This window comes from Hermetia illucens, chromosome 3 (assembly GCF_905115235.1).
Source record: "Hermetia illucens chromosome 3, iHerIll2.2.curated.20191125, whole genome shotgun sequence".
Classification (NCBI taxonomy): Eukaryota; Metazoa; Arthropoda; class Insecta; order Diptera; family Stratiomyidae; genus Hermetia; species Hermetia illucens.
In genome coordinates, this window is record NC_051851.1 from 113914825 (window position 1) to 113937330 (window position 22506).

The 22506-nt window shown below is 37.5% G+C and overlaps 1 protein-coding gene across 6 annotated transcripts in view; it reads right to left on the reverse strand.

Annotated features, from left to right (window-relative positions):
• Positions 1-740: 740 nt before the first annotated feature.
• The window catches only part of LOC119653099 (RB1-inducible coiled-coil protein 1), a 62170-nt gene continuing 40404 nt past the window's right edge, over positions 741-22506 (reverse strand). For 4 of the 6 annotated variants that reach the window (XM_038057609.1, XM_038057607.1, XM_038057608.1 and 1 more), the window contains exons 4-16: positions 17764-18479; positions 17503-17619; positions 17259-17431; positions 12716-13095; positions 12561-12651; positions 12385-12495; positions 12133-12322; positions 11499-12050; positions 9467-10479; positions 4244-4550; positions 4078-4186; positions 3691-3971; positions 741-3478 (exon numbers count right to left, since the gene is read on the reverse strand). In XM_038057609.1, coding sequence (XP_037913537.1) covers positions 3326-3478; positions 3691-3971; positions 4078-4186; positions 4244-4550; positions 9467-10479; positions 11499-12050; positions 12133-12322; positions 12385-12495; positions 12561-12651; positions 12716-13095; positions 17259-17431; positions 17503-17619; positions 17764-18479 — 4193 coding nt within the window. In that variant the 3' untranslated portion in view covers positions 741-3325. The remainder of the gene's footprint in view (positions 3479-3690; positions 3972-4077; positions 4187-4243; positions 4551-9466; positions 10480-11498; positions 12051-12132; positions 12323-12384; positions 12496-12560; positions 12652-12715; positions 13096-17258; positions 17432-17502; positions 17620-17763; positions 18480-22506) is intronic. The other 2 variants (XM_038057612.1, XM_038057613.1) reach the window with 2 other exon arrangements.

Consider the following 22506-nt stretch of genomic DNA (forward strand, 5'->3'; position numbering starts at 1 on the left):
ATTTTACACTTAGGAGCCAATTTCCATTCGAATTAAATGAGACTACGTTCCCTTAAAGCAACCACTCATCCAAGTAAATGAGTATGCCTCCGGTGCCACCAGTTTTCTTGAATAAGTTTTCTATTAAGGCTGCACTTGGAATCTTAAGCCTAGGTAAGATATGTTCTCCGCCATAATGAGATTTGCAAACCTTGCATGAAGGAGGGATGAAACAGTGAAGACCTGCGAAAGGGAAGCTGGCCACGCGTGTCCGAAAATTTGATAAACTTTCGGCAATCACGGAAATGTCTCTTAGGAACCCAGAAAAATCTCAGCACACAAACGCGAAATTGGTGTATGAAGTGAAAAATAAAGTATCAAATCACAGCCAATAGATTGCGGGAAAAAAAGTATTTCATAATAAAACCGCAATGAGACTACTAATATTTGCTCCGTCTGTAATGGCGGTAACGATAACATATCCAGTTGGAACCTAAGCCTGTGGAACTCCTAACATATAGTTCGGTTGATTCTAACAACAAAACAATGTATGTATACTCACTTAAACGCTCCATGTTTGCTTTTACAAAGAAAGAAAGAAAGAAGAATCCAAGATCGAAGCGACAACTTAAAACCGGATACACATGTGAACTTTGAGTCTTCAGCGTCAACGACATTGCCAAATCCAAATTATATGTTCTAATTGAACTCTTCTAAATCCTTAGGTACTAAATTTAACATTGAACAAAGAAACACGTCGGTAAATTTTAAAAAAATTCTGCTTTTATTTAATCACTTGTAAATTGTTTTATATAACTTTTGTTACCTAAAAATTACAGTTCATTATCTTATATAGTTTACAAATATAATCACGACAAAGATAATATACCAACGTCGTTCGCTAACATCTCATACCGTCTTCATTTCTTTTGCTTATTATATACATATCAATATTCGGCAACAAACTTCTGTTTTCTTTTCAATCGCGCCATTCTCATCACCATTTCTGGCTACACACCATTCTAAAATAAGTTAAGAAAGAATTCTCGTCTTGCTATGTTTTGTTCTCATACATTTTCTTATAATAAATTTTCCTTTAACTATCACATTTGTTTCCTTACTTCTTAGTAGTAGTCGTCGAATGAAAATTTTGATGAATACAGTATTTGAAAATATATCAGAGAAATCATAATATAAAAATAGAGTTGGTTGTAAAAAACTTGTCAATTTTATCATTTTTCTATTCTAGTATTTATGTTGAATGATATTATTTCCCGTAGGTTATTTAAGCAAATGAAATCCTTTAGCTGTATTAAATTTTTGCGGCAACACATGATGCTGTTCATTCAACTATTGTTAATCAAACACTGATCATTTCAATTTCCAAATTGAATTCCAGAGCTTTAGAATATCCTATAAATGGGACGAATCGCGGTTTTCTATGTAAGCTAAGCGAAGAGAAATGTTTCTATTTGTGCTGGATAAAAAATGGAATAATTGTCGCAAACCAACTACTTCAAATTGATGTGTTTTTCATAAATCATTTTCATTCTAAACCACGGACAATTATTTACTAAAATGTATTTTTATATCGAATTGGATGGTGAGAATCACTTAAAATTATATATAATTAGACGTTCATGTAAAGTAAGCCTCACAACTAAATTTTTGAAAACCGTGTAGGATAAACCAAGCATAAAATCATAGTCCGAGCGAATCTACTTATTTTAACACTTCATAGTTGAGTCAAGGCAATGAAAGCTGTGCAGATATGTACTCTAGGGAACGTCTGCTTTTGATTTATTTTACACTCCAGTCGGAGAATTATGTCTAAAACTGAATTCCATTTTCGCTTCATCCCATGCCGTGGTATAAAGTCATTTAACATAGAAAGCATAAACCAAGTATCAACTTATATCCAATAGTCTTAGAAGTCGCTTGTATATTAAGTTCACTACTTGCGCCTATCTACATCAACTGATTTCATCACTGTTTTAAAAATCCCGCCTGCTTTGATAGATATCATCATCATCCAAATTGTTGTCTACCTTCTATTTATTTTCTCTGCATTTGTGAAAGACATGTTTTATTTATATATACATTGGATACTTCGATACCGTATGGATAACATACTGTTTGCGTCGTGAATTTTCGATACAAATCGTAGTTCTACTTAATTCTTGAGCTTGTGAAAAACAAAACATTCGAAAAATAACACAAAAAAACATCAAAACTCTACCTCAAGCGTCCATATTTATTTGTAATGGCGATAAAAGTGGTTCAATAAGTGTGAATATTCCAATACTACGAAAGGTCGTATTCTGGAAATACATAATATACATAGAGATACAGATTTTTATTTATAAGGTAAACAGTTTAATTCTAGATATTTTGATCCTATTAAAATATGTTTAGATTTATTTGGGCTGTAGGTTTACAGAAAGGATTTTACTTTAGTAGAAAGAGCGATAAAAATATTTTGATATTCAAAGAATCACACGAATAAATTTGTATGGACTTGGTTTTATTGGAAACACTACAAAATATAAACGAAGATCTAGACTTGTTCATATAAATATATTCGTTTCTTTCGTGCTGCCTTGAAAGTCAAATAGCGAGAAGACCTTTTTGTATGCTCAAAACAGTTGAAACTTCTACAAGTTTCCTTCCGCAAATCGAACTCTCTTGATTATTGTTATTATCAATTTTCTGAGTCATGGTCATGTTCTATTAAATATAATATTGAAAATATATGAAGAGGTAAATGCAAGCGAATTACCAGAGAAGTTTAGCTGCATTATACAATTTCGTTGTTTTAATTCATAGGCTTTTAATTGATTGGCACTCAAACTTCCACTTGGCCCACGCTAATAAGGGCTCGTTGCGGTCCTCATGCGAATAAGTATCGACCTAACACAATTACACGTGTCGAATGGATCGAATATATTTATATTTTCCACATTCTACGCTTCTTCAGCTTCATCTTGAACTTGCTCTCGTGTAAATATTCTTCTCCTCAAAACGAAAACTTCAGCGGTATAGACTTTAAAAAAATATATTTCCTCAGTTTAAAGATAAAATTTGTCATCTGCAGGAAAGGCTTTAACTATTAAAATGTGTCTCTTTCTCCAAAATGAAAGCTACACTGTCTCAATATCAATTAAGGCGAAAACGGATCATAAGTTTCTATTGCAATTTTATTAGTTTTTATAAAATTTGTGATCCAACATCTTTTCAAATAAAATGAAAATTACGTCTTATCTATAAAATTTCTCTACGTACGTACAGCGTAAACTTTACAAAATACAAAATAAGATGAACGACTGCAAATGAATATTGTGTTTTTCTAAACTATTCCAGATGAAAAATATGTTTCGTCTTTAGCTTCTAACGATCGATATTCATCGGAATCGTCTTGATCTTTCTCTGACGAACACTCAGTTGATATTTGTGGTGGAGGGTTAGTAGCAGTAGTAGAGGCTGTAGCAGTACTGAAGTCCTAAAGGGGTACATTTTATGAGTTTATCTTTAATATTTTCATCCCTTGAGTCAATTTGCACTATTCGAGTACACTACAACGACCATTGGACTTGTATATATGCCAACACATATTTACACCGTGGTCATTAGAACTTACTCTTAAAGGTTCTTTCCTTATGCATGGAAATAACTCTACTTATTCTAGAAAATATCGTTTCATTTGAAACTAACCTGACTTCCAGGCAAATTTGTTGCCGCTGCGATTGCACTTCCTTCTAGAGTTCGTTCATCCTCCTCACTTAAACTAACACAACGATAGCGGTCGGTTAATGAGACTTGCTCTTCATCCTCTTCTGTGACACTTATAGTCCTATCTCTAGTATTTATAGAATCTGTCATATCTTGACTCGCCGAGGTGCAAATTCCTGATGTATCCGTTTGCGCAAAGGAATCTATCAAATGCTGAGTACTCGTTGAGCGGCTTACAGCAACACTTGACGCGCTAGAAGTGGCTGGAATAGATCAAAGACATTCAACTTTCAGATGTGCTGACGTGAATAAATGAATCCCATAATTTACAGACAACTGAAATCAGGGATAAATTGTTTATTTACTTACATTCATTGCGTTCACGGCGGCTATGGCGGCTGGATTCTGATTTAATAATTGGTTGTACTCTAACTCGATAAAATTTCGTTCCTTTCGATACTTTATAACGATTTTCGTCCTGTCGATAAATGGTAACGTATAAAACTGTAAAGGAAAACATGAAAAGCTTGATTACCTTTCTTGCATGGCAGTACTCCTTATCGACCACTCGCCCGACACAGTAGTATGGCTCGGGGAAGTCCGATATTGTGCAGCTGGGCGCTTTCAAGTTTAACGCACTGTGGCTATCGCTATGTAGGAAATATAATGTCGCTGAATCTTGGACAATAATATATTGACCATGTCTATTATTCCAAACTACGAATATTGTATCGCCTCTGTTGCAGCTATCTATTTGAACGCCTAGTTTCAAAGGCGATTGACTAGAAGTAGTAGGTTTTGAGCGTGAAGTGCTTCCGCCTTCCAAATCGCGACATGTTGATCTGTAACAGACAAGAGGTTTGCATATTTAAGTAGGCAATAGTAAGCAGGTAAGTTTTTTAGTGAAACCGTAAAAACAGAGGAAATTGGAGGAAATCGCCTCTTAAGTTCAATATATGATATTTTACTGTTTTTTTCTTTACATACACTGCCGGCCAACAGTTTGGAACTGTTCCTAAGAAACTTATGCCATCTCTCAATATTCAAAAACTACTGGCAAAAACAAAAAAGCTGCACACATGTATATTCTTTTGTCTGAAGAATCATTCGTTTGTATATTTGTCCGAGAAATTAATAACTTCAATGAGTGCCGAGGGATAGGGTTAAATTTGTGTTAGGTTTTCAGTGCTTTTATGCCTTTATTTTACACTCACCTAAATTTCTTTTTGTTTTAGCCTTTACTCACATTGATTATTGCTTTTATTACCCCATATTTATGAAGACGTCCCAAGAATGGGAAAAGTACACGATATTAATGTTGAAATGCAAATTGCTATCATTCAAAAGGCGATTGCATCACACTAACTTTCCAAAAATCTCTGGTAAAGCTAGAAAACAAACAAGTCGGGAAATCGGGAGCTGGACGCTTCAAGTATCAAAGGTTTTGTGTATTTCTTATATAAACACATTTGAGTGTGCATTTGCCCCAGTGATACGTAGTACATACAGTACATACATATGAGTATATTATGTGCGGGTGATATCGACATTCATAGTCTTGAACACGACAATTTTGACCTATTATAACTTTGTTAGTACTAGTGCGATTTCCACCAAACTTATCAGGATCATTCTCTCTGTCTTAACCTAGATTGATGGTGTTAGGATGAACTTAACGGGGGTTTTGCAGCCAATTACTAAAAATTATAGTAATATACTATTATTAACTTTATTTGAAAGGATATTGATATAGAGGATATTTCGGAGCCTAGATGACTGGGTCCGTTAAAGAGATGATCCACTTCCATCCCCCGCACTCCCCACCTTTCCAACAAATGTCAACACAAAGACCGTCTTCGGGGAGTACTAATCGAGAACTTTCATTTAATACCCCATATGAATGTATTTGGTGAAAAAAAAAATTTCACCCCCCTTTTGCATATATGCATATATATTTTAATATATGTATATGTGTGTCCGGATAGCTGAGTGGTTAAAGCACAAGGCTGTCGTACGGGAGGTTGCGGTTCAAATCTCGCTGGCGGCAGTGGGATTTATATCGTGATTTAACGTCGGATACCAGTCGACTCAGCTGTGAATGAGTACCTGAGTCAAATCAGGGTAATAATATCGGGCGAGCGCAATGCTGACAACATTTGCCTCCTACAGTGTTCTGTAGTGTACCGTTACACTAACTTCGTTAGTAATAGCGTTATTTCCACCAAACTTAGCATTATTATGCTCTATAATATAGCCTATATTGCTACTATTTCGTTGATGATCCTAGGATAAACTTAAGGGGGGTTCTCAGGCAATATCTAAAAAATATATTTATAATATATGTGGTAATATACTATTTTTAACTTGTATTTAAACTGGTATCGGTATGGAAAGTATTTTGAGGCCTTGATACAATGTGCATGGATGACCATATTTCTTGTCAGGTATTTGGGTTGGGTGGTTTCTGAGAATGGAACCCTGAAGTAATTGACGCTTTTTGGATCCCTGCACAGGTCTCACCTTCAAATTTCGTATCAATCGTTTCTGAGACAGACAGACAGTGTTTTAATAAGGTTTTATTATACACAAAACCTTAAAAAGTAACGGTAAAACGCAGGCACACAAAATTTTAATTATGTAACATTATGTTCTGAATCCTATCTTTCATATGATGAGTGCAATAACGAAATTGAGAATATAACGGTTTTCCAGTTTCAATATGCGCATTTTCGATGTCATTTTTATAGCGCGAAATTGGTTAGCCGCAGTGCTATTTTAAGCGTCCTGTCGGTGAGCCCTCTTCAATTCTCAGTGTTTTGTAAATATTTCGGAAAAACTAATTTCTTGAGATTATTTCAGGCTAATAAATTCAATTGCAAAAAGCGGAATTTAAAAATGGCAAGAGAAACCTCCTAGAAGTGGAAACAAACAAAATCGCCGTTTTAAAAGAAACTGGATTTCCAAATCATGCGATTTGTCGCCGATTTAATAGATCGATTGAATAGGTACTGAGAATGAGACCTGTTACACTTTTTGATGGTCATATTTTGAGCCCTCACTCCCCTATGTTTCACCTGTTATCAAATATGGGACCAGTTTCGAAAAGTACTAATTGAACCCTTTCATTCGATATCCCATATGCATACCCCCTTAAACTTAACACAAAACGGCACACAATTTTCGTGACAATCGGTCTAGCCATTACCAAATAAATCAGGTGTGACAGATAGACAGACATCGACTCGATTCTAAGCCAGCATAAAACCCCAGCCTGCGTCTTCTCACAAAGCTGTCACATTGAACTATTTAAAAAAACATATGGCTTGGATGTAAAATTGGCATGTCATTATTTCAAATGAGAAAAGAAATCTGCGTGCGAAGGACGCCTCAAGACTGAACCATGCGTCGATCATGGTATGGGGAGTAAATTCTTATTACGGAAAACTCTAATTATTTTTATAATAAACAAAATGAGGACAAATTTCATGTCGTTGGGAATCTTGGACAATGTTCTAATTAGCTATTCAAAAATTAAAAATTAGCATAGAATTCATAATTCCGCATGATTAATAACAGTATTCAGGTAGCAAAAAGTCAAAAAAATTCTGCCTCGTTCAATACTATTTTTTGACTGGAAAGCCAGAAGTCTAGGTCTAGGAATTCAATCGAAAATGTTTCAGATATTTTAGCAAAAGCAGTTTACGCAAATGTTCAAAATTGATAAAAAAGTGAATATCACTAAAAACGAAATCGTCAAACTTAACGATAACGATATTTACCGAATATTGACGAAAGTGCCTAGGCCTAGTGTAAGCAAAAAAATAGTGAATCAAAAATTCGCCAACGTTTAGTTTTATTTGTGATAATAAGACGTGTTCAATAAATTTCGAACATAAAGAACACATCAAATGTGATGATGAAGATCGCCAGACTTTGAGATTTAATTGGAATATCATTTCCCATTCCCACTGTAAGAAGAAGGAAGGAATCCAGAGGATAAAGTTAGATTCATACCGTTCTCGTCAGTCAATAACTAATCAAGCTAATATGTTTTCATCATAGATGAAATAATGACATGAAATAGCTAATATCGAGAGTATCGTCACAGTTTGATATAATCTCTGACTCATGAACATGAGGCAGCATTGCTGCGCAAAGCCAAAGTTTCAGCTGTCGAGACAGAACTAGCGAGTTCACCTAAAGCTGAAAGTCAGAGATTAGTCCAGAAGTAAATATTGACAAAATAACTAGAACCATTCAGCAAAAAGCCAGCAGATTTCGGAACAAAAGTGTTCATTGTGCAATCCCCAGTTGAAGCCTTTATTCAAAACTAAGCAAGCCGCCTACAGAGCTTTGAAATTTACCTCAGGCTACTAGGGAATAAACTATAATGAATAAACCGATAAAATGGACAAAGAGCCGCCACGCACACAGAACTAGAAATGGGTAAGTCATGAGTGAACCGACTCAAATCTACAACTCAGTCCATTCGTGTAAGTGCTGCGACTCACCACAAAAGAGGCGAGTAGACTCAAGGGTTGGCGAAATCGAAGCAATTGCGAAACGATTGATTCATTCATCCGGCTGGAAAGGAGATCAAGCAAACCTGTACTTGTGCGCATGAATGCGCCTGACCGACGCGATGGTCGCTGAGTGAGCGAAACTTTCATGCGCATCTTCATCACTCAAACATAAGAATATCTCAAATTTGGGCTCGACCTCTTTTTCACGGTCAGAGTTGAACTGATGGTGCCGTCTGGCTTGTCGGTTCTTCGGTAATATTTTTAGTCCGATAGGCGGCCGAATGGACTATCGACTGTTCAGGCGTAATTGACAGGCTTGCCGGATCGTCGATGACCGCCTTTAGGAACATTGACGGTCGCAAATACGTCTCCAATAAAAATAGTTATACACGTATTTCCGTTCAATGTTATTTTGGAGTATAACAGCATCAATAATACACGCAAAAGACTGCTCTTGTCAACTAACACCAACCCAGGCTTCTTGTGCGGTATATGGCGATCAGTAGAACTTGCCGGTCACAACACGTGCCGCAAGCAGAACTATTAAGTGCCCTTGCTTGTATGCAGAGTTTTGATGTTTGTCCGATGTATGGACTACCGAAATATTCCTAATGTATCTGTCAGTGAAGGGATAGCGAATACATTTAGAGCGCTTATTTTATTATTATTATTTATATCCAAAAGGCGATGCCTCATAAACATTTGAGGTCGGAGAAGCATCGATTGAGGATGTGATCCATCGTGGGTCCCCCTGTTGATCGTGGCATATAGGTTCCGAGTTTTACGGCTCCCCACATACGGTCGCCTTTTTTTATTTTCCAGTTTTATCCTTTTTTATTCGCCAAGTTCGCACGATATTCTCTTCATTAATTTTCACCTGAAGTGTTCAAAAGGACGGCCTCCTCCTCTGTTCCCAAAGATTCCTCGTGCTTGGCTAACACAGAGGCATGCCAGGGCATTTTCATTGGACATTTCAGTGGAGCTTCAATATTTGCGGGCGAACTTTCACGGCCAATTTCGCCAAATGTCTAGGTTTTTGGAATAGCTTTCCTCTCTTGATTGACTCCTATCACTCGGGATGATCTTTTGATCACCACATGTTATTATAGTAAATAAAAAAATTACCCGGATTCCATTACGCATGGACTTTTTATTCGATGTGAATTTGGCAGAAAAAAATCATTGAATGAATTAAGAAAAACAATTGGAATATATGAATCATTTGATATACTTACAATTTCATAGTCGCAACCGATGATTCCATTTCCAATCGACGCATCTTCTCAGCACGCAATTCGGACTCCATGCGCACTTTGTCTCTATTCAAAATGTCTATTTGATCCTTTAGATACACCCTATCACTTTCCTCTTCGTTTGCGAGCGCTTCGATTTTTACTTTTAATTGCGCATTTTCCTTTGACAATATCAAATCACGTTCCCGCATAACATCAAGTTGTCGCTCTTTCTCTTCAATTATCTTTCGGAATGCATCGGGACTAATGCTACTCGATGAGGCAGATTTTTGATTCTCCGCCCATTTCAGGCGCTCCTTCTCAATGGCTGCTTCGATAGCTCGTGTCTTCTCGTTTTCGAAATCTTCACGGAGTTGCTGTATTATCGATTCATGACTCATGATATCAATTACGTCAGGTCGTTCGATCTTTTCGAGGCTTATGTCGGATGGCGACCGTTCCATATTTGTCATTAGTTTAAAGCGGCAACGAAGAGATTCTATTTCTGTTTTATGTTCGTGAATTATCTTGTCGCGACAGTCGGCTACCGCTCGTTCTTTTTCGATTTCCGCGTTTTGCAGCTGTGTCTCCAGTTCACAAATTCTCGCATTCATCCTCGCAATTTCTTCCTTCAAAGTAATCTCTCTCGTTTCGAACTCCTCAGCATCCTTTGTCAATTTTGTTTCGAGTTCCTTGTAGTTACCTTCTAAGGTAATGAATTCATCCTGCTTCTTCTTGAGAGTCGAGCAGAGTTCTTTGATAGCCATGTCATGCTGCTCGGCAATAAGTCTATTATTTTCCGCCTCCTTGGCCTCACATTCACTTTTCATAGTGAACCATCGTTCATGCAAATGCTTTATCTCATCTTGCATTTCGCGATTGCAAGACTCAGTCTCGCATTTGGTTCGTTGCATTTCCGATCGTAGCAAAGTTAAAGCTTCCAACGATAATTGTGACATCGATTTTAGTAAGGCTTTCAACCGCTCCACCTCTAATGTCGTTGAACCCAAATTATCCTGCAAAAGATATATATTATTGAGCAAACATTAGACTAAATATACACTTTTATTCGTTAATAAGTGTTTAATTTTTGAAAGAAATATAACAAACTGTTTGAACCACGGGTGGGATAGGAAAGTTTGTATGGACATGTTCAATGGATGTGAGGAATTAGGAGATGACAATTCAACCGATTTGTTTATGGGCCACCAATGCTGGAATATCAATAGAAAACTACTGTTTCAAAGCTGTAACTATGTTAAAACTTAAATAAAAATAAAACACAATTTCCAAATATTGTTTTGATTTGATAGAGCTGTAACTCCCTAAATAGGAATGAATTTAATGGTGAAGTCCGGTATTTAAGTGAGCACTTGCTTCATTCGGTGGCATGATGATCATTAAAATTGTTGAGAGTGCATGAATTGAATATGTTCACATTTAAGGAGTTGGGTCGAAATTTTAATGCCCGTCGGAAAAGTGCTTTACTGGGATATGTTCCATCATATGCACTTTGCAGAAAAGCGAAAACGTCATTTTCGCTAAACATTGCCGATGAGCTAGAATGCAGGTTGTACTTCTATCATTTTCGCTGTTAATTAAATTTTAAGTTTGCGCTATGACCAACTTTTGGTGAGAACTAGTAAATAGAAATTTCAAAATTAATTCGATATCAATTACGATTAAACTACAAAACATAAGTTAATCCAAAATGCTTTTCAAAAGTGTAAACTGGACGTTTCCACATGTCAGCTGATAATATAGCATACAACATCTGATCATAGTTTCTAACGGTCATGCTACAAAATAGCAATGGCATTCCAAAAATTAACAGAAGTGCGTGCCCAAGTGTAGATAAATTGAACACAAAATACTAACGGAAGCTCTTGATAAGCTTTAGACTATGCGATAAATGCAACATCAACTCCGTTTATAGAATATCAAATTTTATCATTACATACTAAATGATTAAATAGAGTGTATTTAAGAATACTTGAGAATATGCAATTACATATATATGTATATAGTCTGATACCTGAAGTAAACTAATTACTGTCTCCAATGACTCGCGACTATTGTTGGTTAACGAAGCGTCCAGGGGACATGAATTATCCTCGCTTCTATTCTTGTATTGATATGAAAAGGATGTGTCCACATTTTGGTTATTCTCATACTCTTCATCACCACAGTGCCGGTCGAAAGAGTCACTATCTCCATCCTCACTGTATCCATTGTCGCCTTTCAGGCTTGACGGTAGAGATTCATCGATATAAAATTCCGAATTAATAAATTCATTATCAATTAGTAATACATTGTTGGCCGCCTGATTAGATGGTGAAGATGGCGATCTAGAGGGTCCTTGTTGAGTATGCAAATGCTGCTGCGGATGTTGGTGGCCCAGTAATAAAGGAAATGTATTTGTTGAGGGATTTTGTAAAGGATCAGGGGATCTTCTACTATCTTCGAACTGAGTAAGGGAGTGGGGAGAGGTTTCAGTGGAATCACTTTCAGGGATAGCTGGCAACATTAATTCATTTGTCCTCGAAGATATGGGGAGTGTATTCAGACGCGATGATTTCTTTTTCATCTTTTAATATTGGCAAAAAAATTGTTTTATACACTAACTTATATTTTATTATAAGATCTATCGATGGTTAATCAATATTTACCTCAGTGGAAGTCTGCGCCGTTTGCATTTCGACCCGCTCAGTGGTTGTACTTATGGTCACAGTCTCCACTTTCAACTGACTTGTTGAAGTAGCGATAGTCACGGCTGTTGCAGCTGCTGATAATTTCCGCTCATTAGGACTTTGGCCCACTTTCTCGAATTCTTCTGTATCAGTTTCAGATTCAAACCCACTGTTGAGAATCAAAGATGTAAAATATAATTCGCTGCGATGATATTTCGTTTTTATACTCACTCCTTCAAATGGGAATATATATCAATAGGCCGGGGCAATACCTGCGGACCTTCGATAGACTGCAGTTTGCCTGATAAGCAACTTTTATCTTGTGTACTCCTATTTCCAGATCTAAAAAGAAAGTTACTATCAAACTTCTAGCTATATTCTATTGCAAAACTTCACTCTACACTTACCTGGAATTGAAAAATTCTATCACAGGGTTTACAGGCGAAAGGGGAAAGTTCGAAGTTATATCTGGCATATATGTTGATAAAGTTTCCAGATCTGCAAATCAATTAAAGCAATAAAATAATTTATTGGAAGCCAAAAATAGAATTGCATCATTTACCATTTTTTGTCAAATCTGGTAAGCATTCATCGAAAGGAGCTGGGATTTCCGTGGCAAATTCAGGTGGCATGTCTGTTAAGCCAGGGAACAATGATCCCAAAAAATGACCGCGAAACATAATATCAAATTCTTGTCGCCGTGTTATTTCGTCCTTATAAATATTCAATAGATCACTGGCTAAACTGGAAGCCCAAGAACTAAACGCCGTTGAGTACGAGCGCCTCTGCACCACCTCCATCACAGCGGTCACATAAATTGTGGGTGCCTCGTGAATTTGCTTTATAACACTTAGGTGACTGTCGATTCGTCTTAAACAACGATGATAGAATAACAAATTGTTAGCCAGTTCCAACATAGTGTTTTCTATGTGGACAATATATCTGAGAAGAAAAATTGGAAATCGAATTACAGTTTGCATTCAAAACAAAGCAATATCTTAATATTATCTAACATCTATGCTATTGCAAAATTTATATCTATAGAAGGAGTGGGTTGAACTTCAGTTCCTTGCCTCCGTGTCGCAGGATCGAATATTGCTTCCAATTAAGGATGTTTTTTGTATGTCGATTCTGTGGCACATTATTATTATAATGAAACTTAAGCACAATTTAGGTTCATCGTCTCATTTAACATGGTCCACGGCTAAATCTGAAGAAAAGAGGTTCTACAGCGACTTCGATGAGACCGTAGCGTCGATCGTTCTGTAATTGTCCAAGTTTATGGAAAACTATCAAAATGCATTTATGATAGCTTGACACCCTAAAAGACCTGAAAACTGCCCGACTCCAGTCGAGCCAAACCTACGGACGAGAAGAGGCCAACTTGATACATATCAGCCGACCTCGCTGTAAATGGAGACAAAGGACGAAGAAGAAGATATAAGTGGAACTAATAAGGGCTAAACTATTTTGAAGAATTAGTTTTAACTCGCTGGTTGCATAGTTTAAGAAAAAACGCTCCTCGTTAACTCACTGTGACAAATTAAGTTATTAAGGGAGTCATTCTCTTTTGAGCCGAAAATTCAAGCCTATTTTTGTAAATTGCAAAAGAACTATGGAAGATAATTGCGCCTTCACAAATGTTTTTTTTAAACCGCGCCTGCAACACTAAAAAGCCCTCGACGTCGTCGAAGAGTTGTCTCAAACAAAAGCATAGATGTTTTTGAATAGTGTAGCGATATTTCTAGTAAATAATGAAAAGAATCACAAGATTCTACAACTATATTTAGTAAAAGTCTTATGACAGAAATAAACAAATCGGACGCCGGAAACTCGGCGCTTCAGGTATGAAAGGTTTTGTTTAGAGTGACTTAACAGTGTTAAGTCTGTTCTGTCTGAGGTTCGCAGTAAATTTTCAAAATATTAAAATATACTATTATAAAGTTAATCTGAGCAGTTATCATAATGAAGAAGCCTAGATACCATGTGCATTGGACACTATACTGTTTTTTCAAATTGTTTGGTTCGATAGTTTCTGAGAAGGGATCCTTGAAGTAATGGGACCTTTCGGTCCCCGCACTCCCCCATTTGCAACAATGTCAAAACAAATATCTGCTTACGAAGATACTAATCGAGACATTTCATGTGATGCTCCACATGGCTATATTCGGTAAAAAATGCATTCATTTTGTACGTGTAAAGCAACCCCCTTAAAATTCAACGTGCAGCAATGTAATTCACCGCATGTGTAGAGGACAATTCACAATTCTAATCCTTCTACCAAATTTCGTGTCAATAGGTGTAACTCTTTCTGAGAAAAGTGCGTGCAACACACAAACGGACAATGAATCGATTTTAATCAGGTTTTGTTTTCATCAAAATCATAAGGAAACTTATGAGAAATCGCATTTAAACCCCGACATGCTATTTACGTAGCATGCTGGCCCCAAGCCAAGGTAAAGGAGGCGGGTGGTGAGAGCAGGGAAAGAGACAAAGTATAGGTAGTTATTCCACTATGCCAAATCCTACCTGATTTTCCTTGGTGACACGGGACAGGCGGACTAAGCAAATGCATCCAATGTCGTTAAAAGCAGAAATGTGCAAGAGTTTCTGATGCATGGACCGCGCCAGGACGAACTAATCAAACCAAATCACGCTAAATATTGGCACCATCACAGAAAACATCGAAGAACTCGGAAAAGGCGCATTGATAACTGCGCTTTATAAGAAGCGCGATGGTTTGTTGCCAAAAGCTGCAATATAGAACGCGAACATGGTAAAAATGACTATAAAATTGTCTATTGGTAGCCCACACACTCAATACAGTGTTGGTATTGCCATCTCTAAGGATTTCCGTGACGGCATTAAGGAAATCGAACGATTTGATGACCGGCTGATGAATAATAATAATCGTTGGCGCAACAATTCAATGGGACCAGGCCCTTGACGTATGTTAGAGCATTTGATTCAAGACCGTAACGGTGCCCTTCAGTACAATGTTGGACACGATGTGGTGAGCATTGCGCTCGCCCGAGATTATTACCGTGTTTTGACTCAGATACTCATTCACAGTTGAGTCGACTGGTATCCGACATCAAATCATGATACAAATTCCACTGCCACTAGTGAGATTTGAACCAAGACCTTCCGTAAGACTACCTTGTACTCTAACCACTCGGTTATCCGGGCAACTGATGAAGCTCACCATTATATCAGCTGATCGCACTATTCGCTTCTTCACCGTCTACGCTCCAGACAGTCAACCTGATGCCGAGAAGGATGCCTGGCAACACTTCGATGCAAAACCTGCAACGTGCTCGCTGGCGACCTTAATGGTCATGTGGTGAAAAGGCAGCCGGTAACAGGTGCCAAGGGAGAAAAGAGTTTAGAGCTCGCAGTGAGGGTGACGAGCGTATAATCGATTTTACGGACACCCATGACCTTGTACTTATGAATGCATATTTCATCAAACGATTGCCTCATCTTCCTACATTTTGTAGTGGGAACAGTAACACGCAAATCGACTATATTCTCATAAGACGCCGACATTTTATCACCGCTCCCTATGAAACCAACGACCCTCAACATCGACCGCTGATCGCCGTCTTGCGAATAAGGGACCGATAAAACAGCTTTTTCAGTGATAAAACACTGGCCAATTGTTCAATTTATAAGAATGCCAACCGGGAAGTAAAGAAAGTGATCGCTGCCTCCTGAACGGTCCATTACAAAGATCTTTGCGATAAACTAGACACTTGCGATCTGTATCGACTCGCACACAGAATACCAAGCACTTCTGTTGCGTTAATGATAAAAACGGTATTTTGCTTACCAACCGTCGACCCAAGATGGAGCAAATTTCAACAGAAGAATTTGTTCATCTTGCATTGCCGACATTTGGAGCAATTCCACCTGTCACCCCAAGTGGTGCGCAGAGGTGGCGGTGAGGAAGATGAGGCCGAACCAGAACCAAGGGGCCGAGGAGAACCTTCATAGTGGCACCAGGAGACGTTGTATCGTATTGGTTTGCGGGCCGTGATGCAGTAAGCGAATGCTCCCAAGGCCTAATTAGGGAGATCAGGCTCAAGTCTGCAGGGGGACTCATTGAAGTAGCAATATGTCACGAAACCTTACCTGGGGTTTACTGGTACCATGGGAACCGGGATAGCCCCTGAATTCACATATTTCAGGAGAATTCCTGTTGTATGTGCGTTCAGCTCGGTTATTGCGGTTGGCCCCCTAGTGAGAGCTTCATAGGGGTTGTTGGTTACGTTCAAGCGAGAAATCTCGGGCCTCGACGTGGTGTAGCCTTTCAACACGGGTGTGGTACTCCTTAGTTGGGTAGAGATTTAATTTGTCTTTCATCCACCAGTATGAATGCTGAGCCATGCAATCGGTATAGACTAGTACAGTTGTAGCTCGCCGGAGCGGGGCTCTGATTGTGGTCACAAAATCATTGTGTCTTAAAAAGAAAGTGCGATTAAGTGCCCGAGATAGGTACCCACGTAAAACCATAGACGTAAGAAGCAGTCAAACGAATGAAATGGGGGAAAGCAACAGGACCTGACGACATCGCATCTGATCTCTGGAAAGTTAAGAGCTGAGACCCAAAACTGTGACGCAATGAATTCTTCAATCGGATGCGGATGAGCAATATAAAACATCATCTGACTAGCAAGAAAGTACCACAGTTCCAATATAGAAAAATAAAGCGTTTTGACCTATTTACAAGCCAATGGAGAACTGCGTTATGAAATTTCTTCACGCATTAGCGCAACCTGGAGGAAGTGGCATTCCACAACTGGCGAACGTCTCAAATCTAATATGACCGCACTGTCGTCACCCACTATTGTTTCAAGTGTTAGTCAGCTATAAAAAACAATGGACGGCATCTTGCGGTAATGGATACGAAGATATTGCATTGGATTATTGGCGTGACACGTTTTGATCACACTCGAAATTAAGATATCCGTGATACAAGTGGGTGTGGTTTTTTGGGGCGTGGACTGTATACACATATCACTACCAAAAAGTTCTCAATTCCATAAACTACATCAGTTCAAACTTACTTAATGGTCTGTATAGGCCTTATCTGTAGTACTCACTTTAGTCTTTTATAAAGATTGTCGGACAATTCTTCTTTCGCTTTTGAAATGCGCCGACGTATATCGCGAATTTTTCTTTGGCTTTGTAGCATAACTAACAATTGGCTTCGATGCGAAGCACACAAATCAGGAAGGATTGATGGATCGCCCAGATTGCTGGCACGGTTTTGATTCTGTAAATGAAATCGTTATTTTCAATGCCAAAATACAAATCATTTTCATTCGAAGAGAAAGGAAATTTTACCTGTTGAAAAGCAGTAGCCAATTCACGTTGTTCCTGGACAATTTTCTTGAGATCAAACATAAGTTTTTCAAGACCACACAGCCGATCTTCTAGACCTTTAATTTCTTTTATTTCCTCCTAGAAATTTTTGTTTCATTCAAGTTAAAGTGAAATTTAATAATACATTTATTTTGAATCATACGACAATCATTTCTACTTTCATCCAATCATTTCGTAACTGAGTCGTATAGTATCCAATTGTGAATTAACAAATTACTTTACCTGTTCAGCCATTTTGAGAATATTGGCAATATCAGTTCTAAGGAGTTGAACTTTTCTATCTTCCAACATTTCCATACCACGAAGGCATTCTTCCGACATCGATTTTAGGGCTAAATGATTATCCTTCAATGACATCCATTGCAGTAAACTAATTTGAAGTTGTGATGAATGTGAAAGACTTCCTTCCGACTTCAAACTTCGATTTTCTTGTTCACTCTTCACTACCGCTAGTTCTTCAGATTTAGAAACTGTTTTCGCCCTGGCCATGGCTAACAATTCCTCATTTCTCGAATGTGATACCTCTTCAGAAACGTCTTTTTCAGATATTTCATCGAATCCATGCGAATCGTATTCCACTCCTTTCAATAAATTAGGTAAGACAGGAATACGTCCTAGAACCTCAACGTCAATTTCAAAAGTCTTCAAAGCTTCGCACAGCGCGCCTCGTTGGCCCATATAGACCTCGAATGCTTCCGTGAAGTGTTTATATCGTTCTTTGAAATCGGTAACCAAATCTTCCATGTTCGCTATAACTGCTGACCAGCCTTGTTGTTGCAGATGTTGCTCATGAACAAGTCTTTCACAAATCGATTCTTCCTCTCGAGCCAAGTCGAAAATTTGCTGCGAGAGTTGGGCTCGTTGTACCACTGTTGCATATGTTGCTGGTAGGGCTAAGCATCTTTCAACTTGATCCTTGAGATCCACGTCTAAAACAACTGAAAATTCAATTTAAATCCTTTAATTACATCACATTTAACTTTCTTTAGGTGAGTTAAGATTCGAATCTGCCTACTGGAAAGTCGATAACTTTTACAAATAAAACGAAAGAATCATTTATCGTAAGGCCTTGGAAGTACCTCATTTGCTACGTCCATGACCTTCCAAGTGTTTTCCCCATAACATTGGAAATACAAGTAGAGCAACTTAGTCAACCCTCTCATTTCATAACTAATTGATTCCCTATGGTGATCACAGCATTTTGATCCTGAGCCAATCATCTTTTGTAAACAAAGTAAACAGTGACACCAAGTCTCTGATTTGTGAAATTGTCCCGTATTATGTGTACGTGCCACGGAACAATCTTTGATCAATTGAAATGTAAAATGAATATCACACAGGCAAACGAGCAGAGAAATGTCGCTCGCCAAATGTTAGTTATTCATCCGCAAGATAACATATATGTATATATATACATGCATCAAATGGTTTGTTTTTTCCTAGAAGTAAATTTGCTAGTCAAAATCGTGCAAGCATAAAAGAAATGATCGCAGCACCGATTTTGAGCTTTTGCATTTGCAGCTACAGGTTATTCACACATCAAAATATAAATGGAATGAAGCGGCTGCAAAAATATTATGAATGAGACATGGTCAAGTCGTATTGTCAATTCCTTCAAAGCAATGAAGCGTCAATCGACTTCAAGGTATTTATTTTTGGAAAATCAGAGATAAGGCAATGACTGCAGTTAGCCGTTTATAAGTAAGACCAAATACGAGTCTGCTCGAAAACAATGACAAGTAATCAAATAGCTATGGGGTAGGTCATTTAATTAAAAATCGCAATTAATTATTGAGAGAATTGTAGATGCATTTCTTTATCGTGTGCGAATATGACTTTCTATTCACTTGTGAAAAATTTCATATTTATAAATGAACTTTGTAAATATAAATATTATTGTCAAGTCAGCAGAAGCCAAAAAACAGACCAAATAAAATGAGCGAAACTCTGTAAAAAAAAATAGGATTGAAACATCCGCTGAGAGTTGTTAATTCAGAACTTTCATTTCTGTACGTTTTCGTTAAAAATTAAATTTTGGTTGTTACAAGTGCGCTAGTTGATAATAATTAAGTATTCTCATAATTAATTGTACCTAGAGCTCGACATGCGAAACATTTTCTTTGTAGATTCAGATGCATGGGCTCCGTAGACGTCTGCAAATATATTTTGAAATAGTCAAATACCTCCATAAGCCTATGGCGTATTCTGAGATCAAGAAACCACATCTCGCCCTTGTCATACAAATATGTGACCCACTTCCATGGTGCGTGGTGTGTTATCATCGTGTTTTCTTATCAAACTGTCTAGCAAACATTTTCTGATTGCTTCGTCTACCCGGCATGATAAACAATATGAAAGCGCGTACACTCGAATAATGTGAGAGTATAGTAGATTGTCATGGGTAAACAGACGAACTTGGCCCAATTCAAATTTGCAAATTGGAGAGAGATTTTATTGTGTCGTGTTTATGACTAATGCGTTTTCTGAACGTGTTCTATTGATTAGTATATGCTACAGTTTGATAACGTAATCAAAACAATTCAAATCCTCATTTTGACTTCTTACTCGCACACTTTACAATTCACCACCAAAGTAGTTTCGAAAAGTACTAATCGAAGTACACGAAAGGTGGCATATTCGATAAAAAAAAAATTACACCCCCCTTTAAACTCCACGTAAATTTATGTAACTGTATGCATAGAATTTCATAGTTCCCATATGCCCTCCAAATTTCGCTTGGATGGGCTTAGCCGTTTTGGTAAAAAGTGCGTGTGACAGACAGACAGACAGTGAACCGATTTTAATAAGGTCGAATGAAGTTCATGTAGGAAATTCAGGAAACCCCTTTTCGCCTAGACTATATTGTGCCCGCATCAAAGTTCATTCACACAGGTTCATAATGCTCCATGCATTGAGGTTTTTCACAGATTACTCTTTTTAAGTTTTCGTGTGAAACAAAACCTTATTAAAATCGATTCAATGTCTCCTATCCGTCTATCTGCGGGAGGGGCTCCTCATATATACGAAAAGAGGGTGTAAATTTAATATCAAATAAAATGGCTCGATACTTGCATCTTGGAATTCGGCAATATGTGAAGAAATATTTTGCTTTCTTAACTACGGAGGAATGGAAAAATGTGCATAGATTTCTCACATAAGATGAGCACAAAGGCTTTACATCCGAAGCGCCGAACTATAGAACTAAGTATGTCATTTGAATGGCGAGGTATCCTGAAATTAGAATTTCTCTAAAATTGAAATTGTATTATTATTGGGGCAATAATTTAGCAAATTTGCTAATCTGGTAATTAAGCAGCGATTCTGCCCTCAGTCGATTGAAGTGTAATCGCACAGAACCTATAACGAGTTGTTTCCATTGTCCAGAAGACTTAATGGCGTATATTGATTACCACACAATTACATACATACATGCAAAAACAAAACTATAGGATGTGTGTCAAGAAAATTTCCTTTTTTTTAACAAGTTAAGACTAACCAGCTATTTTTGTCCACTTGTTTTGATCGCCCACAATTTAGCGACTAATATTTTTATACGGTCTTCGCCAATTTCAGCAGATCATCCGAAATGCACCCTTAACGTCGAAATCAACAGCTTTCGGCCGGCTTGATCGGCATTCTTGCTTTTTAGAAACGAAAAACTGAAGTATGAAGCCGATGCTCTTTGTCAACTTTCATTTTGAAACCTATGTAAACTCATCAATTACAAAATCAGTTGTACAGCACAGAACTAGAGTAGGAAAACGAAATCCTCAATAGAACATTTCAGGCTAACTTACTCGCAGCGAACTGTGGCAGCTCTAGTAATAATGAGCCAATAGGATACAAGAGTGATCCCAAAAGTACCAGTTTGACAAAAATATCACTGTATTAGAAAGTACACACTCTATGGAGCATATGTGAAAGATTTGACTTTGAAAATATTTTCTTTTATTGGCTAATAGTATTTGAAATGTATACAAATACGTATTTCGGAGACCCATCGTCCCCATCTTCAGTGTTTTATCTTTTTTGAAGATAATACAAATACGTATTGGTATACATTTCAAAATACTAATAGCCAATAAAGGAAAATATCTTCAAAGTCAAATCTTTCATTTAAAATTTCGGCGTCCCAATTCAAACTTGAAGAGGCCATTTTGTTTACGATTTGTGAAAATGATAAAATTGGCCATCGTTATGTGATACAATACTTTTATTTTAAAAGCCTCAGTATAAAAGTTTCTTTTTGGGGATTGAGGAGTCCTAAGTCCACATCCATTTAATGTCGGACCGGACCAAATGGAGAGCAACTTGCTCCGACTCTCTATGGTCCACGGACTCCTCTTTTTCGGTTAACACTCAAAGTTCAAAAATGAAAAGACGAAGACGGCTACGATTTCGTACCAGGGGAGAGACAACTCATCAGACGCTGCGAAGAGCGTTTCATCTCCAGACAAGATAGATCATAGCGTCGGGTTTTTGGGATAATTTGCATTGACTATTTTGAAAAAGGAAATCAACGGCGAGTAATATGCCAAAGAATTGTAGCCTTTGAGTGAAGAAATTAGACAAAAACCTCCTGATTTGTCAAAGAAGAAAGCATTGTTTTATCAACGCAATGCACCAACTCACAAATCTGTTATTGCAATGGCCAAAATTAATGGATTGATTCTCTAGATTTAGCCCCTCGGATTATTTTCTGCCCCCAAACTTGAAAAAAAGCCTCAGTGGTCAAAGATTTTCAGAAGATGAAGAAGTGATGTTGGCAGTTAATGGCTATTTTGAGGAGCAAGTCAGTTCTTCTTATAAAAAGGACATCAAACTTAACATATTAAATATCGATTGAAAAAATAAATAGAAATAGAAAGAGATTACGTTGAAAAATAATTATATTTTTTTAAAAATTTGTGTTTTCTTTGTTAGGCCCGATACTTTTGGGACAACCGTCGTATCACACATAAAGAA